This window comes from Alligator sinensis, unplaced genomic scaffold (assembly GCF_000455745.1).
Source record: "Alligator sinensis unplaced genomic scaffold, ASM45574v1 scaffold1299_1, whole genome shotgun sequence".
NCBI classification, from domain to species: domain Eukaryota; kingdom Metazoa; phylum Chordata; order Crocodylia; family Alligatoridae; genus Alligator; species Alligator sinensis.
In genome coordinates this window covers 791649-816046 of record NW_005842647.1, presented here as the reverse complement: position 1 = coordinate 816046, position 24398 = coordinate 791649, and the positions used below count along the sequence as shown (strand labels likewise).

At 46.2% G+C, this 24398-nt stretch overlaps 1 protein-coding gene across 2 annotated transcripts in view; it reads left to right on the top strand.

The window, feature by feature from the left end:
• LSP1 (lymphocyte specific protein 1) overlaps positions 1–24398 on the top strand; it is an 83890-nt gene that overhangs the window by 37436 nt on the left and 22056 nt on the right. For both annotated transcript variants that reach the window (XM_006033651.3, XM_006033652.3), the window contains exons 2-3: positions 8358–8510; positions 16560–16649. In XM_006033651.3, coding sequence (XP_006033713.1) covers positions 8358–8510; positions 16560–16649 — 243 coding nt within the window. The remainder of the gene's footprint in view (positions 1–8357; positions 8511–16559; positions 16650–24398) is intronic.

The window sequence follows — 24398 nt, the reverse complement described above, 5'->3', positions numbered from 1 at the left end:
AGGAATGCCAAATTCACATGTACAGCAGTACTGGGCTCTGGCAGAGCTCCTTGAAGTCTAGGCCCTCCTGGGAGGTTTTTCATTTTCCTTTCTGGAATTAGCTTTAGTGCTGAGGGTTGGTTTTGTGCCAGCAAAACTTCCTCTTAGCTGTGAACCATGCGAAAGGCTCCCAGAGTCTGGTGGATTTGCTTTAAACATAGCAAAAGCCTTGCCAGAAATTATCCTGCCTGGCCACTATCACTTCCTTGAGTGAGGGTGAGGAATATGTCAAGAGGAAGATGACCTTGCTTGAAACCCTAGTTTGCTGGGAGTGGGCATTAACAGCACTGACGCCTCAGAAGAGCAGAATTAGAGCATTAATGTGCATGCCTTTCTCCATCAGTGGGAGATAAAAGCAGGGAGTGGATGGAAATGAAACCTCAGCTGTAAACAGACCCTAAATGCTGGGGAAATCAAGATCAGACATCAAGCATGGCATTTGGCCCAACTCAGACCTTGAGGTCTGAGCACCACTGGATTTTGGCAGAGTACGAACCTTGAGCCTCTCTCTAGGTTTTAGCATTTTTCAGCATTGTAGGAAGAGAGAGTTCCTTTTGCAAAGGTATTGCAGTCAAAAATGCAAGGGAATAACCTGCTTATGCTACATGACAGAGGTTAGTACCTTGGTTTAGTATCTTGCTCACTGGACCACACCATCTCTTCTGCTTCAGGATTTGCTTATTCAAATATGATTTTTAGCATTGCTTGCATGGTTTGCTTTTTGACCCCCATCATGCAGATCTGCTTGCTGGCTGTCCTGAGAGGCAATAGGATGCTTTTGCTGGATGGGAACATACATCAACAATTCCATCCAGTTTTGGGAAAAAGAGAGTTAATGCTGATATGAACTCATAGTTGGGGAGTGTTACTGCAGCCCACAAGAACCCCAAACTCTCTGTAAATGGCAATATGTGGTAGCTGGCGCATGATGATCATAGGAAGGGACAAGATCATCCCTTGAAGAGTGTATGTGCTGCAGAATAGCTCTGTAACCACCAGACCCCTGTGGGCTGCAGCGAAGGAATGACTGCAATCCCTCCTCCAATCACTCCCTTCTTCGGTCCTTCTCTCTCTCAGCTTATTAGCTCCATGCACAGGGATCTATCATGTAACAATGCAGGCTCAGCCTTCTGTTCTCTTATCCACCCCATGGAAAGCATGTGAGGAAGAAAATGGAGGGGGGAGGAAGGAGCCAGAGAATAGGGTGTGGTGGTGAAATCTTGGATTCTGCTCTACACTGAAGTCCATGTTCTCCCCTTGTCCCTCTATGAGAGAGCTCTGGGCAGGCAAAGGGAGGGAGGTGGACTGCAGGTCAGATGGGGTAAACAGCTGTTGTAGCTGTAACAACTTTTTTTTTTGGCCCCAGTTCCCTAGGGGAGAGCACATCCAGTGGAGCTTTTAGGGAAGAATGGGGAAAGGACCAGGCTCTGTCCCAGTCAGATACAACATAGCCATTCCTTGGCCATGGAGTATCTGGTCCATTCTAATATGCTTAACCATGCCTTTTGATGGGACGGTGTCTGGGGTCCAGTCACACTCGCTTCAATCCCCTGCGAGGCAGCTCACAGTATAAGGAAGTTCAAAATCAGACCCACTGCATGAGCGTGGCTGCCCAGATTTCCCCTTTCTTCCACTTCCTTTGCCTTTTTACAGGCACCATGAACTCACCGTCCTGTGCTCAGGGTATATTCACAGCTGTCTCTGCAGCAAAAGGTTAGGGTGTAACAAAAGTTAGGAGTTCAGAGCATAAGGGCGGACTGAGAAACATAAGGGCTGGAGCAGGGGAGGGGAGGGTGTGCAACGGAAGAGATTTTACACTGTCCTGTGACAGACTACTTTTAAAGCAAACAGGCCCTCTGCGGTGGGGGTTTCATAGGAAATGAATATCAAATGGGCTCTAACATCAGTGCAGTTTCTAGACCTATTGCATATTCACTGTAGTGTACATTAGTACCAGAGCATAGATTCCCATCCCCTCATGCTTGCAAACTATAGATAGTGGGGAGGTGACAACCGTGGACAATTTGGTTCCTCGAGCATTAACTCACCCGTGAAACAAATGTGGGTTTAGTTCCTTGTGCATAATACTCTGCTTCTTCCAAAAGCTCCTGGATAGGATGACAATAGCAGTGCATGGTGAGTGCAGTCAGTCTGGAGTTACATGGGTAGAGACAGAGCCTCCTTCTGTAGTATGCGGGTCTACTCTGCACCACCAACTACAGCTGGGTGTAAATTTTCCAGCACACAGTACATTTTCTGGAAAACACACTTGTGAAGTGACCGGACCAATTCGCCAAATCTCACGTGTTTGATCTGGAAACACAGGGAATGAAATTTTGGAAAAGCACAAACATTTTGTTTCATTGTTTTCAGAATGAAACACTGTAACTTTCTATGAGCCTAACTTTTGGTTTTGAAATGGTGAGTGGGTTTCAAGGTTGACCTAAATCAGGGCTTTTCAACCTTTTTGGATCAGTGTACCCCTGGCAGCCAGATGCGGAGCAGTGCACCAACAGCAGCCGGACATGGAGCGGGGGGGGAGGAGGCGGTGGCACATGGTCGAACACGGAGCAGGGGTGGCAGTGTGCGGCTGAATGCAGAGCAGCAGCTGTTGCGTGAGAGCTTTACCCACTCCCCTGTGTTCAGCCAGGTGGGTGGCACCTGCGCGGCAGCATGGGACGGTGTGTGGCAGCGCTCCATCCCTGCCTACGCATACCCCCTAGGGCCTTCTCGCGTACCCCCGGGTGACAACCCCTGACCTAAATGTTCAAATAAATAAAGCTATAAATGATGACATCACCCCAAAACTGAAATAAAACATTTAATTTTGGGTCAGACAAAATATTTTAGATGATCCAAAATGAATATTTATTGTTTGAATTTTACTGTGAAAAATCAAATGTTTTCCTTTTGCATCAACCCGAAATGATTTTGGGGGGGATTTTTTTGTTTGCCTGCCAAAAAAAATCCATTACTCCCACAGCTCTACTGCCAGCCCTCTGAATTGCTTAAGCACTGAAATTCATCCAGGCCGTTCCAAAGTTTTGGTAAAAAGTGTACACTTTAGAGGTTCTGTTTGTGACATACAGGAGAAACCACTGACTGGGGGTCATCTGGGGCTGTCCTCTGTGGCCCTTATTCCCAAGGGAAGCATGACCGAGGCCTTCAGTGTGCTGGCATTTCCCTACTGCTGGAAGGACTTCTGAGGCAATGGAGCAGTGCAATAGAAAGTTTCCATCTGCATATTTATGGCAAGGAGTCTATAGGGGCGTTTGGCAAACTGTGATGCAGTTTAGTCGCCGGAGAGTCCTGTTTGCTGGGTTACAGGGCAAGCTTGCATAATATCTTTTCATTGAACAGAGAAGTCGTATCAAACAGAGAAGTCATTTTAGCTTGTTTTCCCTGAAACAGTTGCTCTTGGTGTTACTGTCCTCTGTTCACATTCCACACAGCCGGTTCAGAAGATGTAGCGACAGAATAGCGAGCCGGTGAGGTCATGGAGAGAGAATTAGTCACATCCAACTGGGAAACGGAGAAGGCTACGAATCAAAGTTACTTGGCAATGGAGCAGACTGTCACACCGTTCCTACTGCAGCCCTTCTGAGATCCCCTAGAGTCCCGTTGTAATTCTTCCCAACTGGAGTCCCCTTGGCAGTGCCAGGGGAACTATAAAAATCCTACTTGCTTTGGCACAAATGTGGTCCTTCCTCCTTACGACTGGGTCAGTCCAGGGCAGATGGGGTTAAGAGACTTTCTGAATCAGAGACTCTATCAAGTGCTGTCACAAAAAGCGGGGGAGGTCATAGTGGCGTTTAATGAATGACTTCATTTATATATTGAAGGAAAAAAAACAACAACACGGTGGCTTCCTGCCAGGAGCAGAGACAACTGTTTCTATGGGAACTGTGGAGAAAACAGTAAATATGAGTGTGCAATGAATAAAGAAGGGATTTTGTAGGTCCCGTGTTACTGGTAGCTTCATGCTCTTTGTTCCTGCTTGCAGCAAGGTGGGGTGGAGGGAACCGGATGGGTGAAGGCGGGTGCAGTTTAATTTATCTAATTTCATTTAAAAAAAACAAAACGGGTACTTTAAGAGCTGGGGTGTGACATGCAGGGGATGCCCCATCTCATGGGACAAGGAGAAATGAGGTTTGATGCATGCACTGTAACATTGTGACAGGCAACACTACTCTCTGTGCACATTCAGTTCTCCTTGGCAGCTCCTTGGAGGCTTTTGACATGCGTTTTGTGTGCTTTAGTAGTGCAGAGGGATGCCAGTGGATTTTGAATGGAGGTGAGTTTAGACACATTGTTGGCTAGGGAACATACAGAAAAAAAGGTTAGAAAACAAGCCAGTCAAAGAAACACAAAATAATCTGGCCAAGATTTTCAAAGGCAACCATTGCTTTTGGGTGCCCAGCTGGAAACATGGCAATGGGGGCACTTGTCTGTGGAAAACACTGTGCAATAATTTACACTGAGGCAGTGCGTTTAGGTAGCTAAGGCACCAGATGGTAAGTAAAAAGATTTTATTCCCTGTATTATACTCTGTCAGTCACTTGTATAACCTTGGACAAACACAGCTTGCCTCAGTTTCCTTTCCTCACCCTGTCTCTGCCTTGTTGGTTTAGACTGTAAGCTCTTTTTGGGGTAGGGAGAACCTCTCAGTGGGACTGTCTAAACGCATATTGCACCGTGCTTGTTAAAATTAGAGCTTGTTGGAAAAAACTTCAGGGTACCATTTTCATTTGGAAAATGCAGTTCAATCTAATGGAAATATTGAATGAAACTGAGCCAATGTTGCCAATATTTCATTTGGGGGAGGGGGACAGGAAAAATTATTCCAATACTGTAATATCCTGTTTTGACCTTTCACAATGGAACATTTTGAGGGGTTTTTTAAATTTTGAAATGGTTTTTAATTTCCAAATATATATAGATTTTGTATTTTGTTGCTTAATGTAGACGGGTGTGTGTGTGTATACATGCATCCTTTGGCATCCATCGAAACTCAAAAACTTATTACAAAAGGATATATGTGTGTATGTGTGTGCACTAACAGAATACAAAATAAAAAGGCAAAGCTGACATGAAACATTTCAGTTGATTTTGCTAAAAAAAATGAGGGTGGTTGTTTTTTTTTCCAGAATTTTCTTTTTTGGAAACATTTTCAACTATTGGAGTTTTATACCGGATCAGAGTGAAAATATAATTTGATATCTCAAAATCCTGTGTAAAATCAACTTGCATCTTTGCACAATCATAGATAAAATAATCTAAGTCCTTCTGTGAACACTTACTTTGATTGAGGGACTTATTTCAGTTTAGCAGACACCTAGCAGACACCTATTCTTTATTGATTTTCAGAGGTGTAACTGGTCAGTTTTGTTCTCTGGGCAGTTTTGCACCCTCCCACACCTGCACCCTGAACCTTTTACCTTTTTTGCTGTGGCCGGGGCGGGGGCGCAAAATAGCAGCGGCACATGGTGTGGGAGCTGCTACTGGAGGTTCATTGAGGCTGGGGGAGATGTCACATCTTTTTTGGTGCCTACATGCATGTCCAGCAGCCAAAAAACTCACCAGTTTTTGGCGGCAGAAAAAGATGGCATCCCTCCCAGCAGCAACAAAACTTTGGCTGCTTCTTTTGCACTGCACACCCTTTGAATGGAGGTGAGTTTATCACTGTCTCTTCTCTACACTCCCCAGTGTTGCAGCTGGAATTGCTGCATGGGGATGGAGGGGAGGATGGGCATCTCCCTAGCAATTCCCCCCACCCCCACATACACCCTAGGCAGTGCCTGCGGCTCATGCCCCACTTGCCCACCCATCCTTACACTACTGTTGATTTGACTAAACTGAAATGGGCCTGGTGTGAACCATTTTTCCCATCCTGTCTTTTGAACTAGTTTAGTGAACTTAGCTTCAAATGGCATCTTCAGTTAGACAGGTACCAGGGTGTGTAGCTACTAGCCCCATGTGAGTGTAGAGTACCTAGCCAAATGGGCTCTCGGGCATGACAAAAATCCTGCATCTCTTTGCTAAAAAATCAACACTTTGCTGAAGACAATTTGCAAAAGTATCTCCAGGGGGAGCTTTCTCCTTGCTCGTTCTAGTTCTGCTTTCAGTATGGAGCCCTTGCTAGCTTGGCGGGTTAGACTAAATGGGAGTCATCTTTGGCAGCAGTGGGCCTGGGTCAATGTTGCAATGAAGCAAAAATTTTGGAGAGCCCGCTGGGTTAGATGACTCAGGTCTTGCTCAATTACAGTTGTAATCTAGAGTCCTCTGGAAGCAGCAATCTTGCTGGCAAAGGCTGGGCTGAGGCCACACTTGTTGGGCCACTGAGACATAGTCTACTTTCATAGCTTGTTCCTCTCGCACAGTATTCAGCCTGGTGCTGAAGCCACGTGGAGGGGAGGAGCGGATGCCGTGCTAGAATTCATGTTATCACCAGTGTAGGAATGTTGCACTGGCTTATCGTTTCCTCTGGGATCTGAGCAGTCGTTCTGCTGACAGAGGGTTTATTATCTGGTGGTTGAGACATTGTGGGAGAAGCCAGGCCAGGATTTTCTTCTATGCATGGGAGGAAGGAAACAGTACAGAGCAGAGCTAGAGACCCGCTGAGCGATAGTGTCTGGTACCCTTCTACGACATTCCCTGCACCATTGTAGCAAGAGAGCAGCCTGGCACCGGCAGTCTGATTAAAAGGGAACAGTGTGGTTCGTTACGAAAACACGTCAAGGTTTCCTCCACACACAGCCTCTTTCTGGGAGATGTTGGGATCTACGACCTTGGAGCTGGGTTTCTCACAGCACCAGTCAACCACTGAGTGCCAGGGCCTGGCCTTTCTCAGAGTTAGTCTGTGTTTAGATGTAACAGCTTACATTTTTTCAGAGTTAGTATTGCCAGAAGGTGTAGAGCTAATGGCACTGAGGACTGACATCCTGTCTTGGGCCTGGGCCTAGGGTGGAATCTGGAATTCAGCAGACCATGAAGGCCTCCTCTACCAAGCCTCTGGGCTATGCCCAGGAAGGGCACAATGAAGCACATTCTTCCCACTCACTCCTATTCCCCATATGCCAAATCCCGCAGATGAGGCAAAGAGCCCACTTAGAGTAACCCCCATCAGACATCAGTAAGTGCTCTTGAGAGAGAGGGCCTAAGAGCTGTGGTAGTTGCATGGATCAGGGATATGCTAAGGTGGCTGCATTGCCTCATTTGAGAGATCTGCAGTGCTCAAAGAAGCAGTGAATGGGGGTGGAGAGTCTGTGCCTCATGGTGATAATCCTGGTCACAATGAGGTGTTGGCATAGGAAAGCAATAAAGTCCCTTTAAAGTGCTTCAGTGCAATTCTGAACTGGGGCTTTTATCCACTGAATGGCTACACAGCAGCTGTCAGCCATGCTGTTCTGCCAATGCACTTTAAAGCTAGGGACAGACATTCAAAAAGCTTGAGCCTGAATTGGTTCAATCTTTGCAGGTTAGTCTAACGTGCCTAGGTTGAACCAGTCTGCAACTGTACAGACATTCCCTCTGAACTGAGGAAATGCAGGCACATGCCTGCAGTGGTTCAGCTTAGAAGCTGGGGGGTGCTAGAGCAGCCCTCTCTTTATTTCTATATTGCTGAACTGAAAGGGGGTGGGGGGGGAATGGCCAGGATTATCCCAGCAGGATAATCTGATTAAGGAGGGGTGTAAATCCCCACCCTGCCTGCACCATCCCAGGCTTTTCCCTGCTCACTGCTCAATGGGTGAGAGTGTTACCAGCTCCTAGCCCCTGGCTAGAACTCTGAGGCAAAAAGAAGGATTTCCCTGGAGCTTGGGGTTTCCCTTTACAGAAGTGCCCCTTTCTAGGAAACGGCAGTAAATGCTACTGGGCTTAAAATGGGAATAGTTGGCAGTGGGAGTCCTGTTTAATGCTTCAGCAAACCACTGGGAAATGGGGTTGTCCTGGAAAGAATGAGACATGGGGTCATTTGAGGACTATCTACAAAGCTGTTCCATAGGTGGTGTCACCCAACCCCTGTGGAGGGATCTGGTCCCATCATCCTGGGTCTCATTCTATAGGCTTGACTCTGCACAAGCACATACTAGTTTTCATCGTGCAGCATTTCTACAAGTTGCTCCACTGGCTTCTATGGAAGCTGCTTGTTTGGATATGTGCTCCTGGGTATAAGCATAGTTTGCAGAAAGCTTTCTCATCTCACACTCTGCAGTGTTATGTATCAACCTGAGCATTCAGGATGTTTTCCCTTCATTCCCATGTGTGTCCACGGAAGTGGGCGGACTGCCTAAAGAGCGCGTTTTCCTTCTGTTTTGCAGGATGACGACACAGTGGAGTGTGGAGGATGAGGAGGAAGCAGCGAGGGAGCGACGCCGAAGGGAACGGGAAAAACAGCTCCGGTCCCAGGCAGAGGAGACCTTGAACAACACCAGCTCTTGCTCAGAGAATGAAGTGCCCTCACAAGAAAACCAGTAAGAAGAGCTTGAGTATAATTCATTGTGTCAACATGCTTCATCCAATAGCTTGGGCAACCTACGCCGATGCAGGTGTTTATTTCTGTCACCCACTAGCGATGACTTAGCCACGTGCAGTGGCTGTTATGTTTTCTAACCACTGGCTACTATGATTTGATTAATGGATAACCTAAATTGTGTCTAGAAGAGCTTGGGCTTTTAGTTGAGGAAGTGGAAGCTCATGCTGTAAAAGCCAGAAGTATTAAATTCACTCCCAGGCTAGGGCAGAAATTACACATAAGCTGGTATAGGTGATTGGAAACCAGTTCAAATCTGCAACATAGCAGAAGTTCAGTGTGCATAAACTGCTTTCAAAATGGCTGAAACTGATTTAAGATAAACCTGGACAGATGTAGTATCCAACTTAACTGATTTAGGTTAAATTGGTTTATTGAACTTCTGTCCCAGATCCCCTGCAGATTCAAGTGAACTCACAGGCCCCCAGCATCCCAGGATGGCTTTGCACCACCCCTGCAAGCTCCTCTTGCAGGATGGGCAGCCTAGCCTTGGTCCAAGCTGTCTGCTCCAGCCAAGCAGGGAGGCATGCTCTAGCGCCCCTGGCTTGTGCCCTGAGCCACTGCAGGCATGTGGCTGTATTTCCAGAATCGAAAGTGAATGTCTGTTCACTTATTGATTCAACCTACACAGTTTAGACTAACCTGTGAAGTTTGAAACAACTCAGCCTTGGGCTTTTTGACTGTCTGTACTTAGCCCCTGACACTGGCAACCCAGTCGGCATGGCAGTTTCACTTTTTTAGTTGATAAATTGGGGCAGTTCTGTAAATGTTGAGCTAGTTCAATGATTGTCAACCAGGGTGCTGTGGCACCCTGGGGTGCCTTGAGAGCCTTCCAAGGGTGCTGTGGGATGCCACACAGTGTTACCACTGTTATATATGCCAGCATGATTCATAAAATAATCCCAGAAATGTTTAATAGAAATTCATAGTGTTAGAAACATTTTGCCCTGCTGTGGTCCTCCTGAGGACTTTGCATCAGGAGTACCACCCTATTATTTTTCTCTGGTTCAAAAATGCATGAAAGCTAAGAGCTGGCATTTCTGAGGTGGGCCTTGAGTCTAAAAAAAGGTTGAGAACCACTGAGCTAGTTCATAAGGCCTATTTTGCAAGGCTGTTCAGCACATGATTAACTTTCAGCATGTAAATAGTTTCAGTGGACTGCTTGAAAGTTAAGCACTTGCCTATGTGTTTTGTAGAATCATGGTTCAGATCAGTAGGAAAAAATGAAGTTAGTAAAGAAAAGAGATTGGGAAAATTGTGAACTCGAATGTTTTAACCAGTCTATAAGGCCACAACCCTTCAAGCATAAATGCAGCTATTTAACTTTGCAACTGGGATGGTAATAAAGTTCAGAGCATAAATAAGATGTTGCCAGATGTGGTCCTACTTTCATAGAAAAGCAACAGATTCAACAATCCATTATGGAAACATGGGGAAATGTTTTCATTTTTCTCAGGAGAAAACAGGATTTTTTTTCCCAAGAAGATTCAAGTTTTTGTTGTATTTTTGTTGTGAACAGTTTGAAAATTCATGAAAAGAAGATAAGGCAGCGGTGGGGAGAGCAGGGCAGGAAACAGGAAAAAAAAAAGGGAAAAAAATAAACCAGGTGTTTTTTCTTGGGGGTTATTGTGAAAGCTTGTCTGATACTTTGTTATATATAATACAGTTTGTTGACAGCTTTTGGCAATTTAAAAATAAAACAATCAGGCTGGGATTTTTTTTATCTGTTTAATGGAGGGAGACAGCCCTCTCGTCCCTGACCCTGATGGGATTTTGTACCTTATCCTCATTTTTCATTAGTGTTGATAGATTTGCATTCCTTGCCCAGTCAAAATCACGGAGATTGATTTTACTGGGAGTTTTAAGTGTGCTAAAAATGGATTGTGCTCTGAAGCCAAAAATTTTCTGCCTGGGTGCCTAATGCTGGTATCTGGATAAATTTAAATGCCTAAATAAAAACTCCATATTTGCCAAAAGGTGATAAACACCCTGCATTCCTTGCTGTGTTCATTAGGGTTTGCTGGTGTTGAGAATCTCTGAAAGTCAGGCCACTTATATTGAAGTTCATTAATGGGGATTAAAAGCCTAATTTTAGGCAGCCAAATCTGAAATTTCTGGTCTCAGTGACCAAGGACCATCTGAGAGCTTATGCTGAAGTAGGAGTCAGCAATAAGCAAAGTAACTCAGAGTAGCAGCATATAGGTCATGGTTCTTCCCAGGTAGTCAGACCATGCAACTTCTCTCATCTGCTAAAGGTAATCTTTTAGCTCAAGTTGTAGAGGCCTTTTTTTTATATATTCAGAGGTTCTGGGCTCAGTTCTCCATTCAGGGTTATTGTTTCAAAAGGAGATGGGGTACAGAGGTTTAGAGAGACTGCTGGAAAACTTCTAGGTGTCTTTTCTATAAGAATGGGCCAAAATCAAAACCTCTTATTTATACACCTAGAAACCCTGGGGACATTGGATAACAAAATCTGTTCTCCCCTCAGACAGGGATGGCCTGCTGGTCACCTTGGGCTCCTATACACATGTGCGGAGCCTCCTCTGACGCACTGGAAATCCAGCGCATTGGAGCAGATTCAAATAATTGAGTCTGCTGGAGCACGGAAATTGATGCGCTCCAGCAGCCTTCCACGTCACATGTATCAGCATCCCTGCACCTCTCTGTGCTGAAAAAATGGTGGCAAGGCTCTTTGAAATAAAACACGTTCTATGAGTTTTAGTTCAATGTGCCCTGCTGCCATTTTTTCAGCATGGGGATGCTGATACACATGATGCGCAGGCACTTTTAATTAGCACAGCCAGGGTTGGATTAACTTTTTAGTGGGCCCTAGGCAAACAAACTTGTGGACCCCTATTTAATACTGTATATTTATATTACATTTTTCACTCAATAATTATAATATGTAAAATAAGCACAACTGGGCCCCTTCTTCACTTAGGGCCCTAGGCATGTGCCTAGTTTGCCTATGAGTTAATTCAGCCTCGAGTGCAGCTCGCTAATTAAAACATCCAGTGCCATGTCCTGCAGCACATGTAAAAATGCCCCTTGACTTCTGGCCTGCATGGATGAACTTTATCCAGCCTCTTTGCTTTGCTGTACAATCATACTGCTAGCACTAAGCTGCTGTGCCGTGCCTTCTCTAGCTATACTTCCTTCTCTCCAGCCATTTCTTGACCCTTCTGCAGCTGCTGATGACCACCTGGGCTAGCTTGCTCAACTAGGGTCAACATGCCATTAATCTTCCATAAGGCTTTGCTTTCTCCCATATAAACACCCCCCGCCCCCCCACAACTCCTTACAGTGACTCATTCTATTCATTGAACTGCTGTTTCTGTAAACAGGCCCTCATCATTTCCTTGGAGTGCAGGGCTTCGTGCAGGCAAAAAAGAAAATATGGGTTCTGGGTACTCTTCCAAACAGCTGCAATAGCTTCCCTGTAGATCTAGATGCTGGAGTGGTGCCAATCCATTTTTGTGCTGAGAGGCTGGAGTCCCCTATTCCTTGCTGTCACCTCATTATATTTCTCCAACCCAGCGATTTTTGGAATGGAGACCAGGCTGTGAAATCACAATTGCCCCCAAATCTGACCTTTAACCCATGTCCCAAGCACATCTTGGAAACATCAGAGATCTGTAGTTGATATTCTTGAGCATCATAGTGGAGACAGGCAGCATCTGGAAGTTCCCTTTAGATACAGAGGTGGGCATTCTACCACCCATGGAGCCACTGGATCCAGGCTACAGAGAGCTTTACCCATGCTGCGGTTGGGTGGCAGGGAGAAGTGGCAGTGGAAGCTGGGTCATAGCTTGGACCTGAGCTGGGCCTTCTGCCCAAAAACGTTGCTGGCTGCTGCTGTAGAAGCTTCCCCATGAAACAGAAATCTCCCTCTGGGAAGCAGAACTGGCTGCGGGAGGATTTTCGTGACAGGGAGTGACTGCAGTAGGCTGTGCTCGCAGAAAGGTCACTAGGGCTAGGGACAGACATTACACATAAGCTGGTTTCAGTGATCAGAAACTGGTTTAAACCTGTAACAGAACAGACATTCAGTGCACATAAACCAGTTTCAAAATGGCTGAAACTGGTTTGAGATAAACCTGGTTGAATGTAGTATCAGACTTAACTGATTTGGCCCAAACCAGTTTATACAATGTCTGTCCCAGATCCCTTGGTTTAAATTAAACCAGAGTCCCCCAGCATCTCGGCATGCTCTCTGCTCCACCCCAGCAAGGCTGGCCCCACCCCTCTATTCCCCAGCCAGAGCAGGGACAGGCAGGGGCAGGGGTCTGGCCAGGGAGGGGTTTAATTCCCCTCTCTCTATCCTACTGGCAGGGACCCAACCCGGTCTGCAGGGTGCTCCCCACTTGCTGCTGCAGCGCCAGGCACCATGGCCCCTGAGGCAAAGGGGCACAGGGAGGAGAGTTAGTCTCCCTTCTACCTCCACTGGCAGCTGGGTCTGCCCTCTGTTGCCACCGTGCTCCCTGCCCCCCACCCCAGTGGCCCTGCCTGGAGCATGAGCTTTCTGCAGCGTGAGTCCCTTCTCGGTGGCGGCCACTCTGTGGAGCACGGCAGTGCTGTGAGGAGCTTGCAGGGCTCTGGCCCACTCGGGACCCCAGTGCTGCTGTGCACAGCCTGCCACAGCTCTGCCAGCCCCACAGTGCAGTGCCCCTGCTGGGAAGGGGCTCGCACTCCCCTACATTATGACAGAGGCTGCTGTTCCCAACAAGGGCCCTGCCCCCTCCTGCTGTAGCGGTGGGGCGGGGGCATGGCCAGATGCTGGCTGTCAGGGCCCCTTGGGGTGGGGGAGCAGGGAAAAAGATTATTCCTTCTCCCTCCGTCAATCAGTGGAGGAGACAGCAGGGAGCCTATTCTGGGGCAGGGAGTGCGGTGGCAATGACGGGCAGACCCAGCTGCCAGTGGGGGTAAAGGGGAGACTAACTCTCCTCCCTGCCCCACTCTGCCTCAGGGGCCATAGTACCCTGCTGCTGCTGTTCCAGCTTCTTGAATGTCTGTTCCTAGCCTAGAGGACCTGTGCTATTTGGTACAACCTAGGACTGTGCTGTTCTTTGCAAGTCAGTCCTCTAGGAATAGGCACATATGCCTACCATCTCTAGTGCTCCCACAGTACAGCTGGCAACAGTCATTGGCAAGGCCATTCTCTCCTCCTTCCCATGGGATGCAACTGGTGGCCAGCAGGGAGCTCCTGAATAGCCATAGCGGAGGATGGATTAGGGCCACAGTGAGCACTCTTGGCCCATGGCAAAGCTGCCCCTGTGACTGCGGGGACCAGTAGTTTGGAGAACGGTGTTCCCTACTTCTTCCTGCATTGATTCAGACATTTTTAAATGGTAAGATGAAATTTGTAACTGCATTTGCAATTTGGGGCCCAACAATTTGGGGTACTGAGATCCCAGGGACTGGGAATGCAGGAGAACAACATTATGCTCTAGAGTCTAGCGTGTGTAAGAACAATGACTTTTAACCTGCAAGGAAACCAAGCATAACACAAAGCAGCAGCTCAAGGAACTGGAACAGCCTCAATTCCCTGAAAGAACAGGTTGGGAAGTGAGACTGTACCCACCACAGAATATTTCTTCTCAGCATTATTTTCCTCCAAATACAGCATCAATTTTTTGGCCAGATTTTCAAGTGATTAACACTTCAGCTTTTCCAAGGAGCTTAGCTTCTATTTAGGAACCAAAAACAGTAGCCAGATTCTCATAAATGCTTAGCATCACCTCTGGTACTAGAGAGATGCTGAGCACCTTTGAAAAATTAGCTTATTGCTTTAGGGATCCCAAACCCAACTATGTGGGGGCAGGATTTCTGGAAGCCTCTGGCTTCTGAGAACATTGGTTTTGGATTTCTTAATGTTTCATAAGCTACCAGCTCCTTCCATGTTTTTCATAAAGCACCAGCTGCGGGAGTCAAGTTAATATGAGAATTTCAACTTTTATTAAAAAAAAAAAAGGATTTTTTTAGCCCTCACAGTATCAGAGGAAGACTTGAAAACATGATGCGAGGGACATCCTTCCAGCTCAAAAGCCAGTAGGAAATGGAAAAAAACCGCCTTCCCCATTTATTATTTATTGGTGATTTCATCGCTTAAAGCCAGCCTTGTGACTTGGAGGGGCCTGGCTTATAACTCCTTTAGTATTTGGAGTTGACCATCCTATGTCTTAAGGCTCTCACATGGGGTCACCAAAGACCTAGAGAATGGTGAAGCAGAGAAACAAAAAATGGGGCCAGACTCCCTCTTCAGCAGGCATATGTGAGATGCAAAGGAGCTGCTCCTGCCTCTGGGTGGCTGTGTGCTGGGGTTTGATGTGCTTTTGTGTTCAGCCATGGCTGTGGCATTAATCATAGCTCTGGAATGCTCTCTGTATACTCTTTGGGCAGGATGATAAGCTTTACAGCCTCTTGCCAGCGGGTTAAGAAGTGCTTTTCCCCTTTTCTTTTTTAATGAATGAAAAGAGCTTTTCCCTCCATGGTAGAACCCCAGGACATTTTTCCTGAGATGAAGCTTCTCTTTCTTGGCTTTCCCCGCTACTACTCCTTCAAGGCTTTGTAGGAGGCAAAAGAATGAGTGCTTAGCTGTGCCATCTTAACAGTGGGTGAGAAACCGCCAACAAATGTGTTCTCAGGGGCACTTGAACATGCTGTTATGAATCCATGTGGGAAAATGGCTATATGAAAGTGACACCTATTGACACCTTGACTTCCACCACAGCAACATTCAACCCTTTTGAGTCAAGATCTGCTTAGTTTGCTGGTTAGCAGAAGGTTGAAATACTTGCTCTAACAGTGAAAGGTCAGTAAGAACCCCAAAGCAGCAAGCCAGGTTGTCTTCTGTCTCATACCCCACCACTTGTAGCTGTTGTCCACAAACTGGTCCCTTAATCCTTGCTGGGGGTAATAAGGCACGGAGTGGAAGACTTGTAAGTAAGTTTAATGCTGACATCATAGAAATCATAGAGAAGCAGGGCTGGAAAGGATGTAGACGGGTCATCTAGCCCAACCCCCTACCTAAGGCAGGATCATTCCTATCTAAACCATCCTATACAAATTCATAATTTAACCTCTTAGTAAAACTGTCAACCCCACAGGTAAAGCAAGGGAACCACAACACCCTACTTTTGTACAAGGTTATTAATATACCCTCAAGAGATCTCAGGTAGAGTGAATATACACTGATGGTTTAAGGATCTTAAAGTGTCTGAGCACCCTCATGCAGCTCTGAATGGATAGGGCACCTGTGTCCCGTTACACAGGTGTGGAATTGAAGCCCAGAAAGAATGTCCCTTGTGCAAGATCAGGCAAGAAATCTGTGGCAGAGTAGGGCATTGGACCCAAGTCATGGACTAGGGCTTTCACTACTGGACCATCCTTCTTCTCTGATTCATCCTCCTTCATCCATTGCCTTGCACATTGTGCTGTCATTTCCACCACTGCATGTGTGGGTAGTGAAGTACTTCTGTTCTGAGTTGGTTATGTGCTGCACTAGTTTAAATGGTTTAGATGAATGCTGTAGGGCAAAGGTGAACTAGGTTTCTAAGGTTTTGAACTAGTTATTAAGGCAAACCTAGCCTGAAGGCTGCTCTACCTTATACCCAGTTTCTGTAGCAACAACAGTCAGCTAGGGATTGGTAGAAACAGAGAAGACTGGTCACCCTCCTTTTCACATCAGAAGTTGGGGGGGAAGTGCAGGGTGACTACACTGTTTGAGTATCCCCCATCTACTAGAGGAAAGTTGAGAGAGCCTGGTGGTCTCCCCTTCAATGGAGAATGATGCCTCCATTTAATAGAGAATGAATGCAGAGTTCAGGAATGGCTCAGGCCCCAAAGCTATGACTGTCTGAGGACAGCAACTGTTATTAGAGGGAGGTTGTGATTTCCAGTTTGGTGCTAAGAGAAGAACAAGGTTCAGCTTGATCACTGTATGCCAGCTTTCCCATTCCATTGTGCACATCTTTCTTCTGCTGTGTTTCAGGTGTGATTTTAAGCCCTCTGGGACTTCAGAGCTGGAAGAAGATGAGGGATTCAGTGACTGGTCACAGAAACTTGAGCAGCGCAAACAGAGGTGAGTAGTGGAAAGCACATGAGAGGAATTAACATGCCTAAAAGGGACCCAGGGAGCAGTGCCTGCTTGCAGAGGGGAAAGGAAAAGCAGTGAAGGGGCTCTTCTAGATGAGGTGGTATCTGGCTGAGTCCAAGCCTAGAGCCTGATGGGTGACAGCTGTAGCAGGAAGTCTTGAGCTCAGCCTGAACTGCAGGATGAACAAGTCAAGGCAAACCCTCTGCCAACTATAAACTTGACCTGTCATGGAGACAGAGGCTTTAACTACTTCCAAACTCTGGGGAAACTTGGATCTAGATTTAGCTCCTGATTTTGTTAGACTGTCCTATCATACACTTTCAGGAAGCAAGCACTTTTTGCCTTTGCTAATCTATATCTTTAAGCCACTTGAGCTGCTACAAGAGGTGAAATGGCCTCCAGGCGTAGGAGATTGCTTTCTGGTGCAAGCCAAAATGGCCATCAAGGTATGTGTTATGGTCACACCCCAGCCTAACTTGCTTCTGGCATCTCCCCTAACCCCAGGGACTGTGGGAGAGAATAGACAGTGTTGAGTCATTAGAGATGACTCAACATTGTGCTTGGTTCTAGCATGCTGCTCAGACTCACTACACAGTATTGGAGGTGGGACTGAATGTGACTGGTCTCAATTCTATGCTGAGCTAAATTCAAACCTTTCATTGGGTTAATTTGATGCTCAGCTTTGGCCTTTGTGATGCAGCTTTGTTGTTAATATGATGTTGCTGTTGGAATTTCTGTCTTGAGATGGGCTCCTTTTCTCCAGAAGGCTGAAAAAGCTGCAGAGTTGATAATGCAACAAGGAGCTGAGAGAATTATAGTTTTATCTATATATTTTTTCCAAACATTTCAACTCCCTTAAATCTGGAACTACTCTCTTCCCCTTTAAAACCTCCATCCTGAAGATACTTGCACATGTGCTTAGCTTTGTTCACATGACCATTCTCCCTAAAGTCAAACAGATTTGTGAGATCATAACCTTAAGTACAAGTGGATCCTTTTCTTCTCTAAACCTGCACCTCAGTCTTCCTTCCTGCAGTGGCTTCTCCATATAAGATGGCCTCTGCTCAGTGTGTGAGTGCACAGATGTATGTCTTCTCTTTAGTGGAGAGTATTTTCTGTTTTTGGTGGTCAGACATGTTGCATGTTGTCCTCCTTTTCTTCCTAGAAAATGCTTTCTGGTTGGAGAAACTTTAGTGGGGCTGCTGAACAGCAGCTGGGAGAGGGAAAATTGGAAACACCTGCAGCAGGTGATGCTCAGCTAGGGGGTGTTCCCAAATAGCTGTAGCAGGAAAGCATTTAAATCAAGTTAGCCTAGGCCTAGTAGGCTTTTAGTTGGAAGTTGGTTAGGTACTATATAGTAAAGGTGTAGATGTTACTGGCTTGGAGTAATTTATTATATCTGATAAGGTTCTCTATGTGCTTGCACTAAATCTCATTGTAGTCCTTCAAGGTATTGCTTTTCCCACTCAGCCTTTTGCAGCTTTGGACTCTCTAAGAGTCATTTGATACCCTAGAGTAAACATGCAGGTATGTTACATGCTGTAGCTGTTGGACTTGCTGGGCCTGCTGAAGGACCATGGCTGGACTAGAAAAGAGTGTCTTCTTCTCTTTCAGTGCTGAGCTGTGGATAGGATCTATCCCCTTGTGATGAAGGGGAAAGTACTTTTCTTTTCCGTTTATATTGCACATGTATAAGTCTTTTGTAATGAACTGGTGAGCCTGCTCATAGAGCAGCTCTATTTGAAGGAAATGGATCTCCTTGTTTTTTGTCCTGGGTCATATATTGCTCTAATGCTCTATATTGCTTTAATTTTTCCTTTAGTTCTGGTGTTGGGCTCTGGTCCTGGGGTGAGAGAAATTGATTTCTACTATTGCTGCAGCTTTGAAGCGCTAAATAGCTGCCTGTGCTCTGTAGCTGTGCCTTTGTAATAATGCAGTGGTGGTGGTCTCCATATTACATGCAGAGCTGCTCTGGATATGTGCAGCTAGTCAAATGTGTCAGGTTTGATTGTGAAAATAGGGCTGTACTTCAGGTACAGGCCTTACAGCCTGGGATAGTTGTAAAGAGTCATAGTAAAACCTTCAGTCTGTTGTGAGAGCACCAATTGGGCGTCTAGTAGCTAGAGTGACAAGTATGTTGGATGTGTCTTGGACTGTGTGAAATGTTCCTCCGCTTTGCAGAGTTGGTTGGGGGTAGTGGCACCCTCCTCCGTGGTGATGTAACACTGCTTTTAGGGAAGAAGGTGGCAGAGGGATCTGCTGTGATTCACTAAGCATGCTGCTATTTCGGCAGAGGCAACAGCAGAAGTAGATGGCCTTGCTGCCTGTTTTATCAATAAACACGGAACAGGGAAAGCTGCTTTCTTAATAAAACCTCAGTGCAGAGCTGCTGGCTGCTGATGACACTGGTTGGTGTGGTTGTTGTCATTGACCTGCAGCTGACTCCCTATCAAGAGGTCCCTAGCTCTGGCATGGTATTGTGGGGGTTGCTCTGATTCTGAACATCTCTGCATGTACTCAGGACTTGGATGTGCTAGGATGACTCTGTGGAAATCTGCTTGAGTTGAGTGATCCACTTCAGGCTTCATCTAGGACAAAGAGAGCATGCTGGCTAGTGCAGGATGTGTTGGGAGCGCTTAGTTCTGTGCAACTGTCTTGTGACTTGGGTGCAATCTTGAGAGGCACTGCTTTCTTCCCTTATTCATGTTGAAGCCATACAATCTCAAGTATAGGCTGTGATTTATCTTTTAATAGGGGAGTAAGAAATTAAGAACAGCCCCTGGGGTAAGCATATTTATTGACCTCGCTCTCTAATACAGTGGTCTAACCTGTGGTCTATGGAACCCTGGGGGTCTGCAGATTGTCTGAGGAGTTTGTGAAACATAACTATGATCAATCAAAAGAATGTGAATACCCACAATGGCAATTCAAGGGGGTTTGCGCCTCCATTCAAATTTTTTTTTTTTTTTTTTTTTTTTTTTTTTTTTAGGGGTTTGCAAACAAAAGGTTAGAAATCACCACTCTAATATCTTCCCTGCCAGGAGCACCTGTTAACTGGTCTCCTTTTAGCTCAGGTAGATAAGGCCTGTGTTTAGGTGTGCTGGGTCCAATTATTCTGTACATGGGTGTATTGGATCAGAATATGTTTTGAAAGGGGGCTTCTGAGGAATGTCATCTGTCCTGGAGCGAGAGCTACTGTAAGTGGCCTGCATGCTGCCCCTGGGAGAGGTGTTGCTTTATAATCGGCTGCATTGCAACCACTTCTGACTTAAGGACTTTTGCAAACATGCTTACAGTCTAAAGGTGCTACCCAGCAGAAACGAATCTTGTTCTTTATTTGTATAGTTCTTCCTACAGTGGGGTCTGACCTATGACTGAAGCTTTGTGCTCTTGCGATGCAAGCAATTTTTGTGTTCTTCCATAGTGCTCATCACAGCTGTGTGTGGGTGTCAGTATTGTGGCCAGGCGTGGGTGTTCAAATCCACTCTGGGGATGGGTTTCACTAGGAGAGCTGGGGAAGTGCTGGGCTAGAGTTGCTGTCTGGGCACTTTATTTCCCCATTCTCATACCCTAAAGCTTCTGGAAAGTAAAATGGTTGGCACTTGGTAGCATTCTCTTCCTCATTGATCTGGTGCACCTCCTTGGATTGCTATGGCAATACAAAGCTGCAAAAGGCTGTTATTTCCCTTCAACTGGTGGAAGAACTCTGAAGGGCTAGGGATAAGGTGACAAGAAGAGTAGTGAATCTGACTTTGTAGCATAAGATGCAGTGTGGGACTTCTGTCAGCCCCTTCACACACTGGCTAGGGACAGGCATTCAAAAAGCCTGAGCCTGAATTGATTCAATCCTTGCAGGTTAGTCTAACCTGCAAAGCTTGAGCCAATTTGGAGGTGGATAGACATTCCCTTTTCATTCCAGAAATGCTGGCGCATGCCTGCAGTGGCTCGGGCTAGAAGCCAGGGGGGTGCTAGAGCAGCCCTCTCTTTGTGTCACAGTGCTGAGCTGAGTGGGGTGTGGCCAGGCCTGGGCAGGATACACTAATTATTCCCCCCCCCCCCCCCCAGCTGCCTAGCAGAGAATATTTATCACCCCTAACTCAGTGTTTGTTAACCCATTAAGAAAACAAAGCCTCTCTCCAAGCTCTTCTTAAACAGCTTTTCCAAGGAAGGACATTAAGCTACCTGTTGATTAGCTCCAAAAAGCTTGTCTGCCTTTGTTTCCCATAGCACAGACTGTAGCCAGCATGTGGTCTGCTAGCTAATGCTGAGGTGTCTGCATTAAGGCAGAAGGGTGGCAGGGGGTGGGCAGAAATAATCCCTGCTCAGCAGGGAGAAGCCAGGCAGATGCTCTGTGCCTGCAAGTCTCTGTGGGAGCTGCAGAGGGGAGGGGCCAGCCCTGTTGAGCAGAGAGCCTGTCCAGCCCAGAGAGGATGCTGGGGGAGCCTGGTTTATCTTAAACCAGCAAGGGGTCTGGGACAGACATTGCATAAACTGGTTTGACCCAAATCCGTTAAATCTGATACTACATTCAACCAGGTTCACCTCAAACTGGTTTCAGCTATTTTCAAACTGGCTTATGTGCATGGAACATCTGTTCTGTTACAGGTTTAACCGAGTTTCTGATCACTTAAACCGGTGTATGCATAATGTCTGTCCCTAGCCATTGGGAGAAGTATCTTGGGAGAAGCCAGGCTGCTGAGATATTGGCAAAATATCGCTGCAGTTAGTGGTTCCACATAGCAGGTACAAGGCAAGTCTTTGACTGGAGCCTGTTTATCTTTTACAGCTGTCTTATGTCTTGCAGATATAGCATGTTCTGAGACAGTATAAATCTTGACTTTTCCATTCATGCTTTGCCACCTTGTGCTTCATGTGCTATCTGTCTTGAAGGTACAGGGGGTGGTAAAAGGGTGAGGTGTGGCTCTATCTTCCATTTCTCCTGGATTATGAATGAATCTACTACTTTAGCTCCTGTGATAGCAGTGTGTACTCTTTTTTTTCAGCCAGAGGAACCAGGTGTTTTCATTGCAGCTGACCAGCCCTGGTTATGCAAGTAACAGTTTTTTGTTCAGCAGCATTGTAGGAGAGGAGCTTTGGTGGTGACAGTAGCATTCCTGGCCCTTTTACAAGCCAAAACAGGTTTAATTTCAATAAACTGTTAAGCTGCTTGACAGGTGGTAGCTGCCTCCCTAAAAAGATACCATGGAGAATGGCAAAGTGTTAAGGCTATAAACTGGTTTCCACTGGGCCATTTGTGCTACAGAGAATCAGCAGAACTATTTACCAGGGCCATTTATGGATCTATTGAAGTGGCTTGGCTAACAGAGGTGTGAAGCATCTGTAGTGTCCAGAGGCTGGAGCAGCAGTTGTACCCTGTTAACACCTAGAAAATTAAGCTGTACATGTTTTGCTAAGTGTTTTGAAGTACAGCATTCAGTGGGTGTCCTGGGCCTACCATTTAAAAATGGCCAGGCTTGGTAAGTACTTAGTCCTGAGCAACAACTGTGTGGAATATTTCTGAATTTTTAAAAAATAATTGTGAGGAGAAATGTTGGGGGATGAGGAGCTCTGAAATATCTTTACTTCCCTCTCTGTTTATTGTCCTGTTCTTCTTCCAACAACGTAGTTTCCAGTACCTGCCTGGATTTCTGTGCTGCTCTAGGCTGAATTGCCCTGGTTTTGTAACAGCCTGTTGGCAGGGAATTGGGCGGGTGGGAAGTTGACTGGATAAATGGGACTTTAAGAGAGCAAATAAGGCAGATGAAATGTGGGTAGAAGGGGCATGTGTGTGGAGAAATGGGTCTTGTACCCTAGTGAATAATATACAGATTTTGCTGAGACTGCAATGAGGCAGGAAACTCCCAAACTAAAGATTAGCGTAAAACACATACTCAGCCTCAAACTACCCAAATGTAGCTCAGAGTGACTGGGGGTCAGAAAGGAGCTATGACACCAGTTTACCTGGGCAGGCAAACTCCAGCTGTGGAGAAGGGACCACTAACTACATCTGAAGCCAAAATGCAGATGATGGTGCATCTCCTGTCTGCTTTGCAGCTGAGATGGGAGGAGTGATTTTGCAGGAGAGAAGAATGAAGCCTTGTCCTGTCCTGTCTTCCTGCATACTCCTCTTTAAACCCAGCATCTTTTTCAGTGAGACCTTGTGTCTGACCTGAAAGGTGGGTGTTTGAAAGTGCTCCCTCTTGCAGTCTTTGCAATGCCCGCACCTGGTATTGGTACCTAATGTAAAGGTCTCTGTCAAGGCTGCTTGCTGGCACTGCAGTTCCTGCTCAGAAGAGAAGCTGAGCTGTGTATTGAGTGTAATACTAGGAGCTGAACAGGTGTGATAAAACAGCCTAGGACCTGATCTATAGCTCATTGAAATCAATGAGAAGATTCACGTCGGTTGAAATAGTTTTTGGAGCAGAAATACGATGTTATAGTGAGTGACGTCAGGGGGAGGAAGTCCTCTACTAGGGTTTGGAAGACCTGGTTCCAGTTCCCAGTCCTGCCATGGATTTTGGGCAAGTCATTTCCCCTTTCTGCCTGTTTCCCTTCCTACTCTTTGGGCTTGTAGGCTCTTCAGGGTGGAGATTCCCTCTCATGTATGTACAGCACCTAGATCAGCAGGACCCCATTCTCAGCTGGTCTTTAATTTGCATGAATGCTGTGGTCTTTCTCCCTCTGGATGATGCATTTGTTTTTGGATGTCTCAGATCAAGTGAGTGATGAACAAGTATGTACCATTGCAGCCCATGGCAAAGGAGCCCCAGTACTGATGAGCTGCTTTTCCCTGGTTCGGGATGGTCCAGTGGTTAGGACCCTACACTAGAGCATGTCTATGCTACCATCACAGCAGGGTGGTGCAGGCACAACTGAGCTAGTAAGGTGTTTTGAGCACTCTGTGGCAGTGCAGGCTGCAAAACCCACCTGAGACGTGGAATACATTAGCCCACGCTGAGCCCTGTGATTTAAACTGCTCCTGGTCTTAAGATAGTGTGCGAATGTCTGTGCAACTGCCGGGATTGCATGGCAGGCATATACTTACAGGAGACCTGCATTCAGTCTGCTCTGTCACAGACTTCCTGCATGGCCATGACCAAGGCCCTTTAGCCTGTCTGTATTTCTGTGAAATGGGGTGATAGTGCAGATGTGTTGATGCTAAACCCATTAAAGAAATTTGAGGCACTGGGATACTATGGTGTTGTTGAGCCACACCTCTACCCATGAGAAGCTGGGAAATGGTGCTGCTTTCTCCTTCCTGTTTTGCTCCCTGCTGTTCTTGCCACATGGAAGAGAATGAGGGACTCTGGAAAGCAACATCCAGTTTGTCTTGGAGCAGGTGGTGATCATTTGTCAAGGCATTATTACTTGTTTGTATTATGGTAGCTCTGAGGGTGCCAAGTGAGATGGGGATCTTGCTGTGCTTGAAACTGCATGCAGTAAGTGATAGTCTTTGTGTTAAGTTCCAGCCTTCCTGCACCTTGCAGTCTAAATGGACCAGACAGCTGAAGGGAAAAGAAAGGAGGTGCTATCTTTCACAGATGGAAAGAGTCACCCATGGTTTCACAGAGGGTTGTAGCAGTGACAGAAAATTACTCTTGGTTTCTCTCCAGTGCTCTCGTCCACCAGCAACACTTTGTTTAAACTAGCCCTGAAGTAATGTGGGTCTAAATGAATCCTGTTCCAATTACTTTGATTCGCGGTGTTTTGTGTTTTTTTGTTTTTGTATGTAAA